This window comes from Elephas maximus, chromosome 18 (assembly GCF_024166365.1).
Source record: "Elephas maximus indicus isolate mEleMax1 chromosome 18, mEleMax1 primary haplotype, whole genome shotgun sequence".
Taxonomy (NCBI): Eukaryota; Metazoa; Chordata; class Mammalia; order Proboscidea; family Elephantidae; genus Elephas; species Elephas maximus.
Window position 1 is genome coordinate 8,896,786 of NC_064836.1, and position 20,502 is coordinate 8,917,287.

General features: G+C 36.7%; 1 protein-coding gene across 4 annotated transcripts in view; it reads right to left on the minus strand.

Annotated features, from left to right (window-relative positions):
* Positions 1-20,502, minus strand: part of KIF14 (kinesin family member 14) — a 72,953-nt gene that overhangs the window by 18,488 nt on the left and 33,963 nt on the right. For all 4 annotated transcript variants that reach the window (XM_049858406.1, XM_049858403.1, XM_049858404.1 and 1 more), the window contains 7 exons: positions 18,815-18,941; positions 15,824-15,917; positions 14,932-15,067; positions 11,405-11,505; positions 5,245-5,339; positions 2,008-2,232; positions 1,641-1,825 (listed from right to left, as the gene is read on the minus strand). In XM_049858406.1, coding sequence (XP_049714363.1) covers positions 1,641-1,825; positions 2,008-2,232; positions 5,245-5,339; positions 11,405-11,505; positions 14,932-15,067; positions 15,824-15,917; positions 18,815-18,941 — 963 coding nt within the window. The remainder of the gene's footprint in view (positions 1-1,640; positions 1,826-2,007; positions 2,233-5,244; positions 5,340-11,404; positions 11,506-14,931; positions 15,068-15,823; positions 15,918-18,814; positions 18,942-20,502) is intronic.

The following is a 20,502-nucleotide window of genomic DNA, read 5'->3' on the forward strand; positions in this document are numbered from 1 at the left end:
TGTCATGAGTCAGAACCGACTTGACAGTTACTGGTAATGGTACTGCCATTGGTGATGGTGATAGCCAAGCTTAGCAGCTTAGCATACTCTTAGCAAACTCTTGTTTCTACCACAGACCATCCTTCAACTAACTCCCTTCTCTAAGTTGGAGTCTAAGTCAGACCCTCAGTTTTTGGCTCTCCAGCTTTGCTCTCTGGGCAAGCCTATCTCCTTTCATTTTCATGGCTCTATGCTATAAGAGCATCTCCTTCATCTACTACCTCACCCACACCTGTTTGCAGTCCACCCTTACATGTCAAAATCATTCTACTTCCTCATCACCTACATCTAAAGTGATCCTTCATCCAATGTGAATGTGTAATTCAGTAACAAGTGCCCAACTAAGTATCTATCATATGATGAGTCCTTGTGAAAAAACACACACAGCCCCACCTTCCCAGAGCTTACGGTCCAGGAGTACAGACCTGTATATAATACATTACATTAAAAGGCATAACGCTTGAAGTCCAGGGTATTTGTAGAAGCAAGTACGACAGATGCCTAACCAAGTCTTGGGGAGACCCAAAAAGACCTCCCAGGGGAGAAGATCATTAAAAATCAACATCTGATTTAAACTGAGTAGTTAGATCAGTCGACCAAATAAAGATTTCCAAATGCCAGTTAGTAAATAGCCCACTTATTTCAGGAAGTATTTGGTACAACAAACTCTACTACAATAATAGAATGCTCTCAAGGAATTCTTACAGAGAATGGCAGACTATCAGGTATTCTATCAATTCCCCCCTCTTGCCACAGGAGTAGAACCCTTGATTTTTCAGTTTGGTACACAGGTGCCTAGAATAAAAACTACATTTCCCCAGAGTATTTGCATATATGGCCATGTGATGCAGTTCTGGCCAATGATATGTAAATAGAAGTGTCATATGGCAATTTCCAGAATCCTCCCTGAATTCTGCTAGGTTGGACTCAGTGGGAGCTCTACCACCATGGTGGACATGAAGGCATTAGTCACGGCAGAGGGCAGCACTGGAAGGAGCCTAGGTCCCAAGGAATTTGTGCAGCACAGACACCATGCCTACATTCAGATTTTACATGAGAGGAAAGTAACCTTTTATCCTACTTCTTACTCACAGCCAAACCTAATTTCATCTGATACAAATGAGGAAAATAAAATTACTTTCTTTGCCGCTATGGCAGCATGAGCTGAAACCCCATCCATAACCGGAGTAAGGCTTTGCCTCTCTTCCCAATACCTTAATTGAGGGCTAGCATGGTATAATGGTAGACAGCAGGGACTCTGGGCCCAAGACTGCTTGGGTTCAAATTCCAACTCTACTACTTACTAGTTTAATAACCTTGGACTTTTCTCTCTTTGTCTCCATTTTCCCAACTGTAAAGTGGTGATAGTTCTTGGGTTGTTATGAGGATTCAATGAGTTAATACTTGTGTATCACTTAGAACTTCTGGTTCAATAAATCAATTGTAGATACCCACAGTCTCAGGATTTCAAAGCAGAAAGGACTTTTGAAAATCCTATATATCTAATATAGACAATGCAGGGAAGAGGCTGACAGTAGGAAGTCAATAAATACTTACTGAACAAATGAATTCTTCAAATGATTATAAGCAAATCAATTTACCTGCAAAAATAACTGCAAATAGCCTCCCAGTTTCTTAACTTCTTGTCTCAACTCATCATCCAGTCTTGCTGTGCTTTTGCAAGCTAGGACATCATTCAGCCAGTGTTTGATCAGCACCACGAGCTGCTCAAAAGCACATGCTATCTGGATAGTAAGTGACTGGATTGCTCGATCGGAAGAGAACACTGAAAAAGGAAAATTACTGGAAGAAATAATCTCCAAATAAAAGAACTCATACATGAACACCATTAAAACATTTTAATACAGTCCAAAAACTTCATGCCAGATGTCACAAATAGTCATTCAAATCAAAGCGTATATGCAGAAGACAATCACGTGCGTTAATAAAAGCAGAGGGACTACTTACAGTTATCATGACTTTCTTCGTCTTGTTCTTCATGGGCTTTGGAAATGGCAAATATGCCATTATAAATTGTAAGAAAGTTATTAATTAGACTGTCTGCCATGGTTTTTTCTTCATCATAACTCTGTCCAAGAAAATTTAATGATGAACCAATCAATTCTTTGCAAATTCCAGGAAGAAATGATTCTGCTGAATTGGAGTAAATGGTACTTGATTTCTCCATTAAGCCTGTATCAACAGAAAACAGTCATCTTAGGCCTAGTTTTCAGGTGCAATACCCTCTTTCAAACAGTGCATTATGGCGAGCATATTATAGAATCATTGGTCAATAAATTCAAAGTAGGTCATTCTGATTTCAATACGTCCTTATTTCTATATGCCAAAGTAAAAACACAATCCCATGCAGGGATCAATGAACCTCTCTCTCAACAGCAACAATCCGTAGGTATAGTAGTTCCTCACCTGCAATACCAGTAACAGAGAACCCAAAAATCCCACATAACCATCAGTTTAATCTCTTTTATTTACTTATCAGTAGGAATTAATCTTCCCTTGGAAACCCTGGTGGCATAGTGGTTAAGTGCTACAGCTGCTAACCAAAAGGTTGGCAGTTCGAATCCACCAGGCGCTCCTTGGAAACTCTATGGGGCAGTTCTACTCTGTCCTATAGGGTTGCTATGAGGCAGAATCAATTCGACAGCAGTGCGTTTGGTTTTTGGGTTTAACGCCTAATAAACTGTGAATTGGTGAAAACAATAGCAGTCAAATAAAATAAAATGGGAAAAGAAGGCAATAAACTATATTAAAAGAGATGTCCCAGTACCTCTATAACAGTTTCTTCTCCAGGTACACTACAATCAAAATAGGGAGATGTCAAATGAATATCTATAGTTAATAAATCATATCTCTGGGAGACAGACTTTCAGAAAACATAACTTTCTAAGCACTGTCCAAACTAAGTAAATGGAAAAGCTTGAAAGAATTCATTCAGAGCCTCTGGAAATAACTTTATCCTGGAGTGTTAATACATGGGTATAAGCCATTCTCATTTAACACGTAAGATTGGGTTTCTGGGCCAGTCCATAGTCAATTAGAAACAGCAAACTAAATGAAGGTAGAATAAAGCCAAAGCGTGAGACTATTAAGAGGCTGGAACAAAGATAACTTAATTTGGGAAGAAAAAAACAGAGAAGCTACAAACCCCAATGCTATACTGCTATAAGGTATTAATAAATCAGTATCATTATTGGGATGATGACTATATTATAGTCATCAAGAATAGTTAACTATACAGTCTGTTTAAGATAATGAACCGTATTAATGCACTCTAAAATCTAATATTAACATTTAGAAAGGCCTGCAAAATCTAGTTTAAAAATATGACCATTAAAGTGAGAAGTTAAGACACTTGCCCAGTTTCCCAAAGCTGGAAAGTACTAGATGCAGCCCCTGGCCTCAAAAGGCTCAACCTCTATCTACCGCCTCACAGTTGCCCAGACAGGCTCATACTAAATGTGTGTTTCCATTTCCCTTTTCAAAGACTGCAAACAAGCAAAGACTTTTCCTCCCTCTGACTTCCCCTTAATACATTAAAAAATTACCTACCTCAATTTCTAAAAATAGTCCTTGAAGAGATAGCTTCAATTATTTGGAAAAGTTACTTTTGTAAAACATCTTACTCTCAAATAATGCTGAATAAATATATTGTTACCACAGATATATCTCCTTCTATTTTGCTGGCTAACTTAACAACAAAAAAAACCTACAGCATATTTTGATCTACTTTAGATTAAATAAGTAGTATAGATACTAATTATTTTCCTAAAAGATAATTTTATGATTAAACAAAAAGAAGTCCTAATTTCTTTAATTTAAAGTCAAGTTGAAATATAATTTCCTTTATTGCTACTCATACTCCAGTAGTACATTTCTCATATAGATTATTATGCTACATAGTAATTTAAAAACTTTTTGTTTGCTGATATATAATTTATATGCAGTAAAGTGTGCATATATAATTTAAAAGCAGCAAAGTAGAGGGTCAGTGAAAAAAAGGAAGACCCTCAACAAGATGATTGACACACTGGCTACAATGGGCTCAAGCATAGCAACAGTTGTAAGAAAGGCACAGGACCAGGCGGTGTTTCACTCAGTTGTACACAGGGTCGCTATGAGTCAGAACCGACTTGACAGCACCTGACAGCAACAACAAAAATGTGCAAATCAACCTCAAGCGTACAGTTTGCTATTTTTTTTATATATGTATACTCCAGTGTAATCCCACTGAGATCAAAGTACACAACGTTTCCATCCATCCAACAGGTTCCCTCTTAAGCCTTCCCAGACAACACCCCTAACAGAGCTGACCACTGTTCTATTCTGAGCGATCCTGGATTCTGTCATCGTAGATAGATCGGTTTGCCTCTTCTTGAACTTAATGTAAATGGAATCATACAATAAGTACTCTTCTGTGTCTGGCTTCTTTCACTCGACATAATGTTTTGGCGATTCATCCAGGTTACTGTAGGAATCAGTAGTTCATTCTTTTCATTGCTGCATAGTAGCCTACTGTTACTATAGAGTAATTTTAATTATTACGAGTAGTTACACATACAAATTTATAGTGTATCCCCCATGCTGAAGGCAAATTAACATTATCATCAATATTGGTACAAAATAATTATTCAGAGGAATAATTTCCATAACTTTTTCTTTTAAACATTTTTTTCCAATTCAAGTAATTTTCTAATAGATGATACATGCATATTATTAAAATTTAAAAGGAACCAAAGGGTATGGCGTGAAAAGGAAGCCTTCCTTTCTATCCCGTTCCCCTCTTCCACCCGCCATGGGCAACCACTGCTTTCAGGTTAAGGTGTAGCTCTCGAGAGCCAACTTATTCATTTCTAAACACGTATGTATATATCTTTTTTCTCCTCCCCATACAACTTTGCTTTTCTTCAATTATAAGAAAACAATATTGTTATATATTTCTGAACAATAGACAAGCCTTCCAAACTTGACTTAGCCATTCTAATAAAGGCTTTGAGATAAACCATAAAGCACAGAATTTCAGAAGTGGAAGGGGCTATCCTGTCCATCTCCCTCATTTTATGGAGGAAAGTGAACCTTCTGGGAGATGAAATGATGTGGACAGGTCACAAAACAAGGCAGTGCCCGGGGCAGGGCCAGAGCCTTGATGCTCTTCTCACTGTGCAAATAGATTTGGTGTAAAAATACCTGACGAACGTGAAGAATGCAAATTCTGAGTTGGGTGGACTTGTATGTCACGTAAACAACCAGAAATTCTTCTATTCTTCATCAAACTCCTGCTCCTAGAAAGAGACAAACCATAAAATTGGTAGTTATATACCATATGGAATAATACTACTAAGAACATTTGTTTTAAAATTCTCTAAGAAAATGGGGGTGCACGGATATTTTCCACGCAAACATTTCCATCAAGGACTAGTTAAATTCATTTGGTTCACTGAGTAAGAATTTTAGTCTTTACAGGGACTGTTCTAAACATATCGTTAGTTATTTAAGCAGAATAAATATGTATTGAGCACTACCCTTTACAGGCTCTGGGAACTGTGGTGAACACTGCACACACAGTCTCTGGGCTCCCTGGGCTTACGGGTCAGAGGAAATGAGAGACACCAGGCCAATAATGACAATAAAGTGGTGAATGTTATAAGAACATAGAGTGCTACGGGAGACCCTGAAGAGCTTAACCTAGCCCAGTGAGTTGGGAGCAGCGATCCTGAAGGGTAAGTAGCAGTTGGCCAAATGGGGAGGCAGGCTTGGGATGCAGGCAGTAGTGCTGGAGGCACAAGGCCCTGGATGAGGGAAGACTATGCACATGCAAAGAACCAAATGAGGCTCAGAAGAACTGTAGTCTAGGCTATGGAAGAGAGGCAAGGAAGAGGCTGGGAGGTGTGCAGGGGCCAATTTGAGGCTGACTTTGTATGCCATTTAGGAAGCTTGCATTTTCTCCTGAGCAAATTATCCTGGGAAAGATTTTAAACAGGGCAGTGATCTAGGAAAATAAACATCTAAGTAAATATTTGCTATATGGTGTAAAAAGCATAATAACTGTGAAGTATAGCAGTAGCACAAATGGAGAAAATGATTCTATCTTCAGTTCCTTTTTGCCGCCTCTTTCCCCTCAGTCTATAAAAACACTTGAATCCCTCCCTTGAGTGTGACTGGTTGTCTAGCTACTACTCTTTCTTTCTAACTACTTCTCAAAAAAGCAGCCTACTCTTTCCATTACTTGAAAAAGTAGCCTATTTCCACATTGCCATTCATCTACTGGAAACCCTGGTGGTGTAGTGGTTATGTGCAATGGCTGATAACCAAAAGGCTGGCAGTTTGAATCCACCAGGAGCTCCTTGGAAACTCTACGGGGCAGTTTTACTCTGTCCTATAGGGTCGCAATGAGTCGGAATTGACTTGACAGCAACAGGTTCAGGTTTATTCATCTATCAATTTTCTAAAATCCAACTCCAGCTCCATCATGTCAATGAAACTACTCAAGCAATGACCTAGATTCAAATCTAGTGGGCCCTTTGAAGTTTTTTCCTAACAGACCTCTCTACTGCTGTTTGCCACTCAAAGAAAAATACTATTTGTCGAAACGATTGTTCAACAAAAGCATCCTATCAGTAGTGGCCTAAATGTTTCACATATAAATGTTCCCTATGAACTCCTATTAAGAAAAGCACAGAAATACGAGTGATACTAGGGAAAAACCAAAAACCAAACCCATCGCTGTCAAGTTGATTCTGACTCATAGCGACCCTATGGGACAGAGCAGAACTGCCCCACAGGGTTTCCAAGGAATGGCTGGTGGATTTGAACTGCTGCCCTTTTGGTTAGCAGCCGTAGCTCTTAACCACCACGGCACCACGGCTCTGATAAAGGGAAAGGGAATATCAGTTCTCAAAGGTTACAGTTTTTCTACTAAGGGGTGAAAAGAAGGGTACATTATTACAATAACTCTAAACTAAGAAAACTGTTAGTCTTTCAGCATTATCATAGTCAGTGTTTAAACCCAAGTACAGAAAATGCTGTCACATTCCTTTCAAAGAGTTTTTACATAACCTCGAGTGAAAAATTTACTTTTAACTGTCAACATTACACAGCAAAATTTACAGACAGCCAAATCAGTCTACTTTATTGGAGAACAACTGTGGTATATCACTGACTGGGAGCAGTTCTGTAATGAAGAGTCTGTCGGCATTTCTATTACATGCCAGTGTTCTCAGAGTTTGCAATTCCGTCGTAAACATTTGCACAAGGCTGAAACTTCACACACAAGGTCTTAGCCCAAAAGCAATTCACGATTTTTTTTTTCAAATATGATACTTCTAAATTATAGAAGTTCTCAAAAAAAAACAACTCTGCCAAATGAAAATGTGACATTTTTCAAAATCTTAGAAAATATTAAAAGAAGTTTTGATTTTTTTCGGTAACATTTTAAACCTCTGTGGATTCCCTAAAAGTCAGGGGGATATAAGACGTGAAACAACATTCAGTAGGCTAGAATTTTCATGCTCATCGACTACTAATGCTCATGCTGTTATCCACTGTTCTAAGTACACAAAGTTTATGTCTGTCTGTAAGAAAAAAAGAATAAGAAACCAATAATTTTAAAATCTAAAGAAATCTGATGAATTTATAGGTTTGGTTTTCACTTTGGGGAGGCTTATGTTACCTTATATTGGCTTAAGTATCCCAAACCCTATCCATCCAATTCCACCCAAGACCATCTTTAGCTCATTTTAGTGCCAGAGACTAACTGTATTTTGAAGTTCTCAAGACAAATCACCTGAAGATATCACCATGGGTTTATTGGTATTAGACCAGAAATCATATTCTCTCTGTATCCCAAGATTTAAACTTTATTCAATACATGTTAAGCACCAAATAATAATAAGAGCTGCCATTTATTGAACACCCACCCACTGCACTAGGAGCTTTATCTCTAGTCAGTTCTGTAACATTATCACCATCATCAGTCCCACGTTACAGATAATAGAGGTTTTGATAATTAGTTTTATGTGTCAACTTAGCTAGGCTATGGTTCCCAGTAGTGTGGCCAAACAGTAGGATAGCTGCTGTTCAATAATGTAATCTAATGTAATGTAATCAATCAGCTGAAAATGGAGTTTCCTTAGGGTGTGTTCTGCCTCTAGCCTCTATTTTGGCAGAAATCTCTGACAGTCTTCGCTCTGCACTCTTTACATCACCTGACCTGCAGCTCTTGGGACACAAGGCTACAGCAGCCTCCGACCTATGACCCTGACCTTGCGAGCCCCCACAATCACCATCGCATGAGCCAATTCCCTGAAGTAAATCAATCTCTCTCTTTTCCTCTTTCTCTATGTCACGTATATAAAGCAGCTACTGCTCCCACTACGTCTACTACAACCACTGTCTTAGGGTTCCCTGGAGAAACAGAAACAGTCACATACACACACACACCTTCTCCTCACTTATCGACTATCTCGTTGTCCAACACTTTGCATTTACGACAATAGCAAAAATCTACTATCCAACTATTTTGCGCATTAACAACATACGTGTGGCAGTAACAAATGCTAAGGTGCAAGGTGAGAGTAATGCTGGCTTTGATAGGTAAGGTTATGTGTCAATTTGGCTGGGCCATGATTTTCAGTGGTTTGACAGTTATGTAATGATGTAACTTGGCAGTTATATAATGACATAACCTGGCAGTTCTGTAACAATGTAATTTAGCAGTTACGTAATGATGTGGTCATCCTCTATTTTCACATAGCACCCTGGTCTTTGGAACCTAACCCTGTGGATAAGTGAGGAGTCAGTATGTGTGTGTGTGTGTGTATATACACACATATATACATATATACACATATATATACATATACCTGGGGCATCCTCTTTCTCTAGGGACCCTAAGATGGTGGTCATAGTAGAAGTAGCAGGAGCAGCAGCTGCTTTATATACATGACCCAACTTAATCTTCATGATAAACGTTGCAGGTACATATTATGGCCTCCATTTTACAGATGAGAAAACTGAAGCCTAGAGATATAAATGTCACTTGCCACGACCACACTGAGCACAGATTAGAACCCAGGGCTCCGATATGGGAGTCTGTAACTCTTTCGCTATACCACAGCAGGGGATACAGATAAGCTCCCTGCCCTCAAGGAGCTCGGGATCTGTTTAAAGGATGTGCTCTGTACTTCTTTGTGGATAATGTTGTTATGCTTTGCTATTTCTTACTGGAGTATAGCAGTTTGCAGGTAGCAATTAACGCAGCACTAACAGGGAAAACGTTTCTATGAAGTACTTCCATCTCTTTGCAGAGATTTTATAAATGAGTTAAAAATAAACAAGGTCAAAAACCGTCTGAGACATAAAAAGGTTTGGAAATCCAAACGGATTCTGAAGCTGCAGCTGAAGGTGATGAATCTTAAAAAAAAAAAATTAATTTAAACAGAAAGATGCTATTCTTTCATATGCAAAAGAGTGGCAATATGGCAGGGTAGTCAAGAAAAACAGAAGATTTGGAGTCACTCAGGTTTGGATTTGAGTACTAGATCTTTCTCAAATCAGCTCTGTGACGTTGGAGAAGTTACTTAACCTCTTTAAGTCCTCCATTTCTTCACATACAGAACGGGGGTAATGCCAGCACTTACTTCGTAGGTGTGAGGGAAGGACTAAATGAGATAATGCTTAGCAAACAGTTGATAGATGCTTGTCATAACGATGATGCTTCTGCTGATGGGCTAACGCCATTGACACTGAACACCCTGAAAATTCCCAAGTCACCCTTCCAAGTTCTAGACCTGAATATCCACCTGGACATCCCCTGGGCACCTCAAACTTGTCACGTTCAAAAAGAAACTCATCTTAACCTTCATCTCAAGGAACACCACTTCCCTCTAGTCAGTCAACCAAGTTAATACCAGGAGTCATCCTTGAGCCCTTCCTCTCCCTGAACCGCACAACCAGTCAACAAATCCTATTGATTCTGCCTTTAAAATATGTTAAAAAAAAAAAAAAACCTGCCTCTCCTCCAGTAACATCAATAGGAGGATGCGGGGCAGGTGCATACTGCACCAGCTAACACTGTCAGAGGGGATGACACCAAAACGACTGTCTACAAAATTTTTGTGCAGTGTTTCAGCAGAAATGTATACATTTTTTATAAAAATAACCCTATAGTCATAAAAACAAAAACATTTTTCTTAAGCCTAGCTTACACGTATCAATATACCTACAAAGCTAAAACTCTATGCTGATTTATTTTTTGAAATGTTTTAATGCGGACCGGTCAGAGCCGTCATTATGACCCACTTACAGTGATGCTTCAGATCATGTGGTTTCCTCCGCACTACAAGCGTGTGCTGTTGCTTTCATTGCTGCCGGTATTTTTATAGTCAAATTCTCTGGTGTTTTAGCTACAGTATTGTGGTAATTAGTATTTGTAAATAACTTTTTTGAGAATGCAGTAGTAATTAAAGGAAAAGAAGGAGTGATATATGTGAATTACGATTTTCGAGTAGTAGAAAACATTACTAAGGATCCTGTATGGCCTGGTATGGGAGAGGTCTGGGGCGGGTAACACCATGAGTTACTGCACTGGGTGACACCACTGCTCTCCTTCCCAGTTCTTCTGCCCAGTCTTAGTTCAGGTCTGTATCAACTGCTCTTGCCTCTAATTTTCTCAATCCCTGGTCCTTGAGGATGGGGACTATTTTTAATTCAGCTTTGTATCATCAGGATACAGCAAAGTGTAATCATCAAAGAAGTATTTGTTTAAAAACCAAACTAAGGGGCTAAACTGGTTCCAAAGACCAAGGCCTTTCCATCATACCATTTTGCCTCTTTGTAATCTAAGTGTCTAAGGTCTAAGCCAAACTAGTTTTTCCTTGAGCATCTATTCACTGTAGAAGTGTTTCACGTTTTTAGTTTACAAGCAACATTTGTCATAGTTAGAGGTTCTCTACCACCATGATTGACTCTTTTGTGGTGCTCATCAAACACTGACCATATTTAAAATTCTACAACTTAGGACAAAATATCATAGAATATGCCAAGTTCTTGAGAAACGGTAGCTTAAAAATAATAAATACTGCTTATTTTTATAGGAAATTAGATTTATGTTAATTCTAAGTTGCTCGTAAGATTTATATGATGATATACTGAACGTTTTTGTTCCTCCTCTGACTGATAAACAATTTAATGCCCTAACTGCTGCAATTTGATCAGTAACATACTATTCCTCTGACATTTCTGGGTTCCTTTCACAGACTTATCCATCATGACAATATCTTTTTTTAAATAAGGACATGATATGTACATATACCCAGAATATAAAAACCAATATCAAAGACATCTTTACCTCCTTCTAGAAAATGAAGAAACTGGTGCATTTGTAATGTCAGGTTCCCACTCATCTTCAGGATCACAAAAGACATCTTCACCCCTGTTACTACCATTACTCTAAGAAAAACAGAATAATTACGGGTTAAAAATGTTTAGCAACTAAGGAAAAAAAAAAGTTTAATACTTGGTTAAGTTTAAAACATAAAATTACAGATTACTTGATAAAATAAAAATCAATTGCATTCCTGAAAAAATAAAAAATTAATCACATGATGCTAGGACTTATAATATTAAAAGAGACTTGCTAAATCCAAGGCACGACAGTCGATCTCTATTCACCTCAAACAAAGGAAGAAGAGTCAGGAACAGGAGGAGGATATGGAATGTGATGCAAATTGCCTCCATAAACAATCGTTTCCTTTGCCATGAGATCAGAAGAGCTAGGTGGTGCCCAGCTACCATGATGGAACATTTTGATAAAAGATTCCACAGAATAACCTTGATCAAAAGGAGGAAAATGCAGAACAGAATTTCAAATTCTCATAGACACCAGACATCTTTGTGCCATGAAGGATGGATGAACCCTTGAAACTACTGCCCTGATACCATCTTAAACCAAAAGTATCCCCTGAAGTCTTCTTAAAATCAAATAATAGTTTAGTGTAACTAGTAAAAAATGTCTTCCTTGAACATTACATTCTTTTAAGAACTGTCTACATGGGATCAAATTGACAACATCAACTTGAAGGATTAGATAGGAACTGCAGGGGACAGTGAATTTATGTCAACGGGGGAGGAACAACTCAGAAAAAGAGGGTGAGAATGGTCACACAACTTGAATGTTATCAACGTTGCTGAATTGTACCTGCAGAAACTGCTGAAGTGGTGTATGTTCTGCTGTGTAAATTCTCAACAAGAACAAAAGGAAAAAAAGAAAAGAAAAAGAGATCTGCTAATATAAGCAACAAAACTCATTAAATAATTCAGAAATAATAAATTTGGGATTTAGGAAACATACTAAAAACAAAATGATAAAATCCTTAGGAAAGAAAATAATCTGAAATGAAATGTTAAGATACAATCACTTCCTGACTGAATATATTGATCATAGTATAATCTTTAATTTAAATATTTAAAGCAATGCCAACCAAAGTTCTAGAAAAATGCAATATAGAGCTTGATTTGGAGGTATTATAATTATATGAAAAATAAGTAGACAATATTGCAATGAGCAGTTGAAAGTAGGAAGGCAGTAATGAGGGTAATGGGCCCAATACATTTTAATGTATATGTCAAGGCAAGAATAATCAAATGACTATAATGCTGTGTTTTGTTTTTCTGACTACATAAGCAACATGCATTCATTGCAGAAAATTTAGAAACTATTAACACATACAAACACAAAGAAGAAAACTGAAACCACCCATGAACATGTGATTTAGAGATAAAGAAATACTGTCAGTGCTCTGGTATGTTTCCTTTCAGCCTTTTTGGATTTTCTATTATGATTATACCTGCATTTCTGGAATAAACACTACTTGGTCATGGTATAATTATTCTTTTAATATATTGTTGGGTTTCATTCAGGGCTTTCGTAGTTGTGTTCATAGTAAGATTAGTTTGTAATTCTCTTCTGAGTCATCTTTTCCGTTTTTGTGGGTTTTTAGATTTGTTTTTAATCAGTTAATCTAGCATCATAACATGAATTGGGACACTGTCAGTCTTTTGCTATGGTCTGGAATAGTTTAAATGGAATAGGGTTTACTTGTTCTTTAGAGGTTTGGAAGAGTTATCTGTAAGCCTGATGGGGACCAGCACTTTAATTTTTTTTAAGTTAGCTCATTGACAAACTTTTCAATTTATCCCATTGTTATTCATTTATTCTTAAGCCAGTTTTCAGTTTCTAGAAAGTCTTTTCTTTCTGGAAAAGCTGTCAAATTTATTACCATAAAATCTTATATACAGTATAATTTAAAATTTGTTTCCCATGTCTTTATTTAAATGCTATTTCTCATTCCTAAAATCAAATGTCTTTTCAAAAAATCAGGGCTTGAATTTATTAACTTCTAGTTTGTTAGTTATTGCTTTTACCGTATTTAATAATGTCCTCCTTTGCTTTTCTTTGTTTTATTTTATTATTTTTCTAGACTGAGTTAAATATTTAATTCATTTCCTTTTTTTTTTTTCTTATTAAAACAATTTAAGCATTAAGGCTATAATTTGGTGGTGGTAGTGGCTGTGTACTGTCAAGTCGATACCAACTCATAGAGACCCTAGAGGACAGGGTAGAACTGCTCCACCGGGTTGCCAAGGCTGTAAATCTTTATGGAGGCACACTGCCACATCTTTCTCTCAGAAGCAGCCAGTGAGTTCAAACCGCCAACCTCTCGGTTAGCAGCCAAGCACTTAACCACTGCACCACCAGAGTTCCTATAATTTAGTAGCATCCTTGTAAGTTTTTCCTAATATTTTCATTATTGTTATTATCTAAGTAGTATAGGATATAATTGCATAACGAGTCATGAGATATTTGACAAAAAAGTGCTAACACAAGAAATGAGAAATGATTTCCTATTTAATAAATGTTTTAGGGATAACTTGATATTAACATGAAGAAAAATTAACTTGATATTCATACCTTTCACAAAACAATAAATCCCACCTGACTCAAAAATTAGACAAAAGTTAAAGGAAAATGCAGAAGATTGGACAGATTCAAACATACCAAATGTGAAATTCTTTTATGACAAAAAGAAACCACGAAAAAAGGCAATATAATCAGGGGAAAAAATGGATACGAATAATATAAAATAAAGGCTTTTATCAAAATATTTCAAGAACTTTAAAAAATAGATTAGATTACTACCCAGATTTCACCTGCCAAAAAATTCAAAGGACATGAACACATATTTTATCTACAAAGAAAGAGTTAAATCCTCAGATTCGCTAGTAATGAAAATGCAAATTAAAGCAAGCTTATTTAACATTGGTAAATGGGCAATATTTCTGGCAGGCAATTTGTGAGCGAGCATCAAAATGTAATAACAAGCCATTTTAGAAAATATAACACAAGGAAATAAGATATAAAAAACTAATATGTTCATAGATATTTTTCGTTGTGACCATTAAAAACAACAAATTAAAAAAGTATGGCAAGAGGGAAATGCAAATATGAAAAATATGTACAAAAGTGTAAATATACATTATTAGGCATAGGAAGGTAATTTCAAATGATGTAAACTACTTTACGTCTGTTGGGTTTCTTCTTACCTTAAACTTCAAGGTACATTTAAGAAAATGTATCATCAAACAGATTCAGCTCTAAATTTCTCTATTACAGTTAAAACTATGTTAAACAAATCAATAAAATCCCATCTGCACGCAAAATCAAAGGAAACAGACATAATTGTTAGTGTTGACTGGTTTAAGTAATGTGATAAAAAAAAAAGACTGCCTTTTATTTTCCAAAATTTTTTAATGAGAATATGTCACTTTTATATTTTTATTTTAAAAGTTCATAGAGATTTTATTAAAATTCCAAACCTCATAAAGCTCTTTCATTGCTGCAAGCTTAGATTCAAACTTTTCCAGACTCCAGAAGGTTGAGATCCCTAGTTGCAGGTTACGAACCCGAACCTGAACAGAAGTTTCAGAACTTCCTCTATCTGATACATCATGTCTGAAAGCAGCAGCAAAAAAAAAAAAAAAGAAAAGCTTATCCTAAAACATACATACTCATTTAGACTAAGAATTTTCTGGATTAGAATAACTTTAATAAAAATTCAGTCCACTGACTGAATCTTTCCATAGTTGAGCATTTTAGTATAGTAATAATCACGCTAAGGAGTTCCTGGGCAGCACAGTTAAGTGCTCGACCACTAGCCAAAAGGTTGGTGGTTCGAACCAATCCAGATGCACCTCTGAGGGCAGCCTTGGCATTCTGTTTCCGAAAAGGTCACAGCCTTGAAAACCCTATGAAGCAATTCTACTCTGTACCCATGGGGTTGCCACTGAGTCAGAATCGACTCGGTGACAACTAACAATAACAACAATAATCATGCTTAGTACACACTACATAAAAATACCTTATAACACACAAATTTAATTTTTAAAAATCTAGTAATTTATACTTTTAAAAAAGTGAAATACAGATAAATTTTCAACTCAGTAAGAAAATTACTATTTTTAAAACATCTAAAATTATTCTGTTCATGAAGTATACTAGCATATTAATTGTCGACAGCCTCTTTCACTCCAGAGTAAGCTCTGAAGGAGAAGCTTGAAGTTACATTACAAGCTGACACCAGTTCTCCCTCCGACAGGCACTACAGAAAACTACAACTCTACGGAAACTAAATTTTTTTTAAAAACCATACGAAGGTCAACTAGTTTAAAACAAAAAATTACTTTACAATTAAGACGATTAATTACTCACCTGCCAAAAACATAATATTTTCTTAATTTGTTGCTGATGGCATTGGCTTCCTGAATCATCATTGAGAGCTTCATGGAGCTCCAATTCGGCTGAACTGATAGAGAAGATTCAAAATACATATATGAGCACGAACATACTTCACTAGACAGAACAACTGCTAAAAAAATTAACTTTAAATGAATGGTTTTAATTCTATGTTGGAGAAGGAAAAGGGTGATATTTGAGTAACTTTTCTTCAAATCTCATTGGTGAAATACAACATTCTCTATATAAAATGATGCTTTATCACCTGGGGTGAAACGGACAAAAGCTAAAGTTGATATTGAGAGGATAAGGATTTTGTAAGAAAGGAAGCATCAAAGACAATGCTTTTCTTTCTAATTTCTTTACAATTTTTTTCTAATTTCTAATTTCTTTAAAGTATCAACTGAAGTACACTACAGACCCACCCCCTTGCATTTTACTTGAAAATTAAATACATATTTATTATGCCAAAAAGAAAATGATTTAGTCCACAATTTCATTTTTCCTAATTTAAATTTAGGACTTTATCACAAATAATTTCTGTACTGTTCAGTCAAACTTATAACCAGAATGCTATTAAAAAACACTTTTTTGGAAGCCTAAGCCTCACCTTCATATGGATAAAAAATCAAAGATTTATTGCAAGGCACTGTTCTAGGCCCTGAGGGGAATAAAAAGATATACAATATATTTAACTTATCTCTTGCAACAAATATAAATAGTATTCATATTTTCAAAGTTATTTAAAAACAGAAATTATAGAAAGTGCATAACACAATTACCAAATATTCTTGCCAAAAAATTAAACCTGAATCTGATAGGTCTGTGGATCCAACTACCGCTCTACAGGGAATTCAGGGTCAAAGGAACCTGTTAAGCAACACTACGGAGATATAATTGGCATAATCCAGAATTTGGGAAACTCCACAGGACAAATGACCTGGCTCTTCAACAAATAAATTCTAAGTGGAAGGGAGAGGAGAGAAGGGGAGGGGGAAGTAAGGGGAGGGAAGGAAAAGTGAAAGAAATGAGAGAATTTACAGATTAAAAGAGGCTTAGCAGTTGCAAAAGGACAAATATTGTATAAGACCACTATTATAAGAACTGGAGAAATAGTTTAAACAGAGAAGAAAATCTTTGATGGTTACGAGAGGGAAGTGGGAGGGAGGGAGGGAGAGGGGTTTTCACTAATTAGATAGTAGATAAGCTTTATTTTAGGTGAAGGGAAAGACAACACACAACACAAAAGAGGTCAACAAAATTGGACTAAACCAAAAGCAAAGCAGTTTCCTGAATAAACTGAACGCTTCAAAAGCCAGCAAAGCAGGGGCAGGGGTTTCGGGACCACGGCTTCAGGGGACATCTAAGTCAACTGGCATAACAAAATCTATTAAGAAAATATTCTGTATCCCACTTTGGAGAGTGGCATCTGGGGTCTTAAACGCTAGCAAGTGGCCATCTAAGATGCATCAATTGGTCTCAACCCACCAGGAGCAAGGAGGAATGAAGAGTACCAAAGACACAAGGTAACTATGAGCCTAAAAGACAGAAAGGACCACATAAACCAGAGAATACATCAGCCTGAGACCAGAAGAAATAGATGCTGCCTAGCCACAACCTGCCCTGACAGGCAACACAACAGAGAACCCCTGAGGGAGCAGGAGAGCAGTGGGATGCAGACCCCAAATTCTCATAAAAAAACCAGAATTAATGGTCAGACTGGGACTAGAAGCACCCCAGAGGTCATGGTCCCCAGACCTTCTGTTAGCCCAAGACAGGAACCATTCCCGGGGCCAACTCTTCAAACAGGGATTGGACTGGAATATGGGATGGAAAACACTACTAGTGAAGTATGGGCTTGTTGGATCAAGTAGACACATTAGACTGTGTTGGCATCTCCTGTCTAGAGGGGAGATGAGAGGGCAGAGGGGGCCAAAAGCTGCCCAAAAGGACATGAGGAGAGAGAGTGGAGGGAAGGAGTGTGCTGTCTCATTAGGGGGAGAGCAATTAGGAGTGTATAGCAAGATGTCTATAAATTTTTATATGAGAGACTGGCTTGATTTGTAAACTTTCACTTAAAGCACAATAAAAATTAATTTTAAAAAAAGAGAGAGACTTAGGAGACGTATCTATGAAATGTCAGGTGTAGGCCTATGAGTCAGAATTGACTCGACGGCAATGGGTTTTTTTTTTAGGCCATGTGTGGACCTAGATTCAAAGAAACCAAATGTAAAAAAAATATTTATGAAACGATCCAGGAGGTAGGAATGTAGATGAGATATTTGGTGTGTATAAGAAATTATTATTAATATTTTCAGGTGTAATAATAATATGGTTATATTTAAAAGACTAAGAGAGTCCTTATCTAATCTAGAGATGCGCAGTGAAGATACACAGTCTGGGATTTGCTTCAAAATAGTTCAGGAAGATAGGAGGGTTGATAAAGATGAAACAAGATTGAATACGTGTTGATAATTGTTGAAGTTAGATGATAAATACATAGTAGTTTACTGTACTAAAATCTCCAGTAGTTTGTGAAATTGTCCATAATGGGGAAAAAAAAGGTTTACATAAAAACATGCTGTGGTCTACATAGAAACGTGAAGAAATTTTTTTAAAAATCCATGTGAAAAAGAGCACAAACTACTCAATGATTAAGTATAATTGAGATATAAAATAAGGATTAGAATAAATTATCACAGTTTTAAAACATGTCACATGTTAAACGCTTGGAATTTTATTGACTATTTTGGTTATATAACTAAGTATACTAAAAACTAAAGGTCATAAAAACAATCATTCATGCAAATTTATCTAAACCCAGAAATTTTATTTAAATTCAGCAACATCTACAATAAAGCATTTTGAATATACAAAAGCAACTAAACTCTAACATCTTAGAAATCATAATATATAAAATAACATATGTAACTTAGAAAATGTCAGCTAAAATAATGATATACTTACTTGTAAAAGTTTTATCTCTATTACTCTGATTCTGCTGTAGACTTTGTACTTCTTTAGCAATTTTTTGCTTCTCAGTTTCTAAAGCTTCCAGAATTTTTGCATGGCGGATGCTGTGGTCTTCTAAAGCCTAATTAATATTTATTCATATAGACACTTCCATGAGAATATACAAAGAAAGAAATTCTAAAGCCAGATTGATAATGGTTACACACTATAATCAACTTTTTATATTACGCATACAAGATTTTTTAAAATGACTTATAAGATTATTTTGTAAAATAATTTTGTCCTACAATAAAGTCATTAGGAATTTTTGATAACATAGATTAATCTTTTTCTTCCCATTAACAGGAAATTACAAAAAGCTTAAAAGGAAAAACTGCTCAAAAAAGCCCAAACTCAAAAACATGTACTGACTAAAGAGGCCAAATTTAAAAGACATGAGAAAAGCCAAGTTTAATGCAAATGAACTTTATAATAGACCTTAAAAAATAATTGTTTTTTAAGATTTAACTTAAAATTGAGTAATACAGTTGTTTTTCTCCTAAAAATCTTTGAGGTGGTTCACAAACCACTCTGCATCCTAGAGTTGGCTAGTAAATGTATTATCACTACATAATAGGATTGGTATTTGGGGTTACCAGGGATATTTTTCTTCCACCCACCCATCTTCAAATTTGGGAAAAAGAGAAATAAAATTGCCGTCTGAGAGTTAAACCTTAAGATTAAGATATAAGGGATCAAAACCAAAACCAAACCAAATTCGTTGCTTTCGAGTTGATTCAGACTCGTAGCCATCCTATGGGACAGAACAGAGCTGCCCCACAGGGTTTCCAAGGAGCAGCTGGTAGATTCAAACTGCTGACCTTCTGGTTAGCAGCCAAGCTCTTAAGCACTGTACCACCAGGCTCCATAAGGGATCAAAGCAGAGAAGCAGAGATTACAAGAGTGGTTCTCAAACTTTAGTATTCAACAGAACCATGGGGTGAGGTGGGGGGTTGTTAAAACAGATTCTGGGCCCCACTCCTAGTTTCTGATTCAGTAGGCCTGGGTTAGGGCCTGAGAATTTGCATTTCTAACAGGTTCCCGGGTGACGCTGATGTTGCTGGTCCAGGGCCCACACTTTTTCTTTGAGAGCCACTAGTAAAGAAAAAGAATGGCCAAAAAGGTTGGTAGTAAAGTGACCAAAGGTATTAACATACTGACAATTCTGGTTTAATACTTCAGTCTCGAGAACATGGATAATGAGTCTGTCCCTGAAAGATGCCCTCACCCTCACTCAGCTGACAACGTTAGGTGCAGCAGCACACGAGGCTGAGGTAGTGTGAGTTCTCTTAGGAAACGGCCAGCTTGCTGCTCTTTCCATGGGCAGATGATGCTTCATTTTGCCAGCAAGATGTGACCCAGTGTGAATTGCACCTTTCTCATTTTTTTACATAGTGCTCCAATACTATTTCACTTATTTAAATGATTTGCCATGACTGATCACAGGATAGTTGTAGATGCATAAAAAGAGAAAACTTGGATGGAACTAGATGGAATTAAGAGGTCTGACCCTTTCGAAGTACCTGTGTGATGATGTGTGAAAAGATCTGTGAGCAGTGCCCAGTATACAAGCTTTTAGGCAAGAAGATACCTTCTCATCTAGAGACTTGGATTTGGCTATCTTCTGTCAAGACACCATAAGG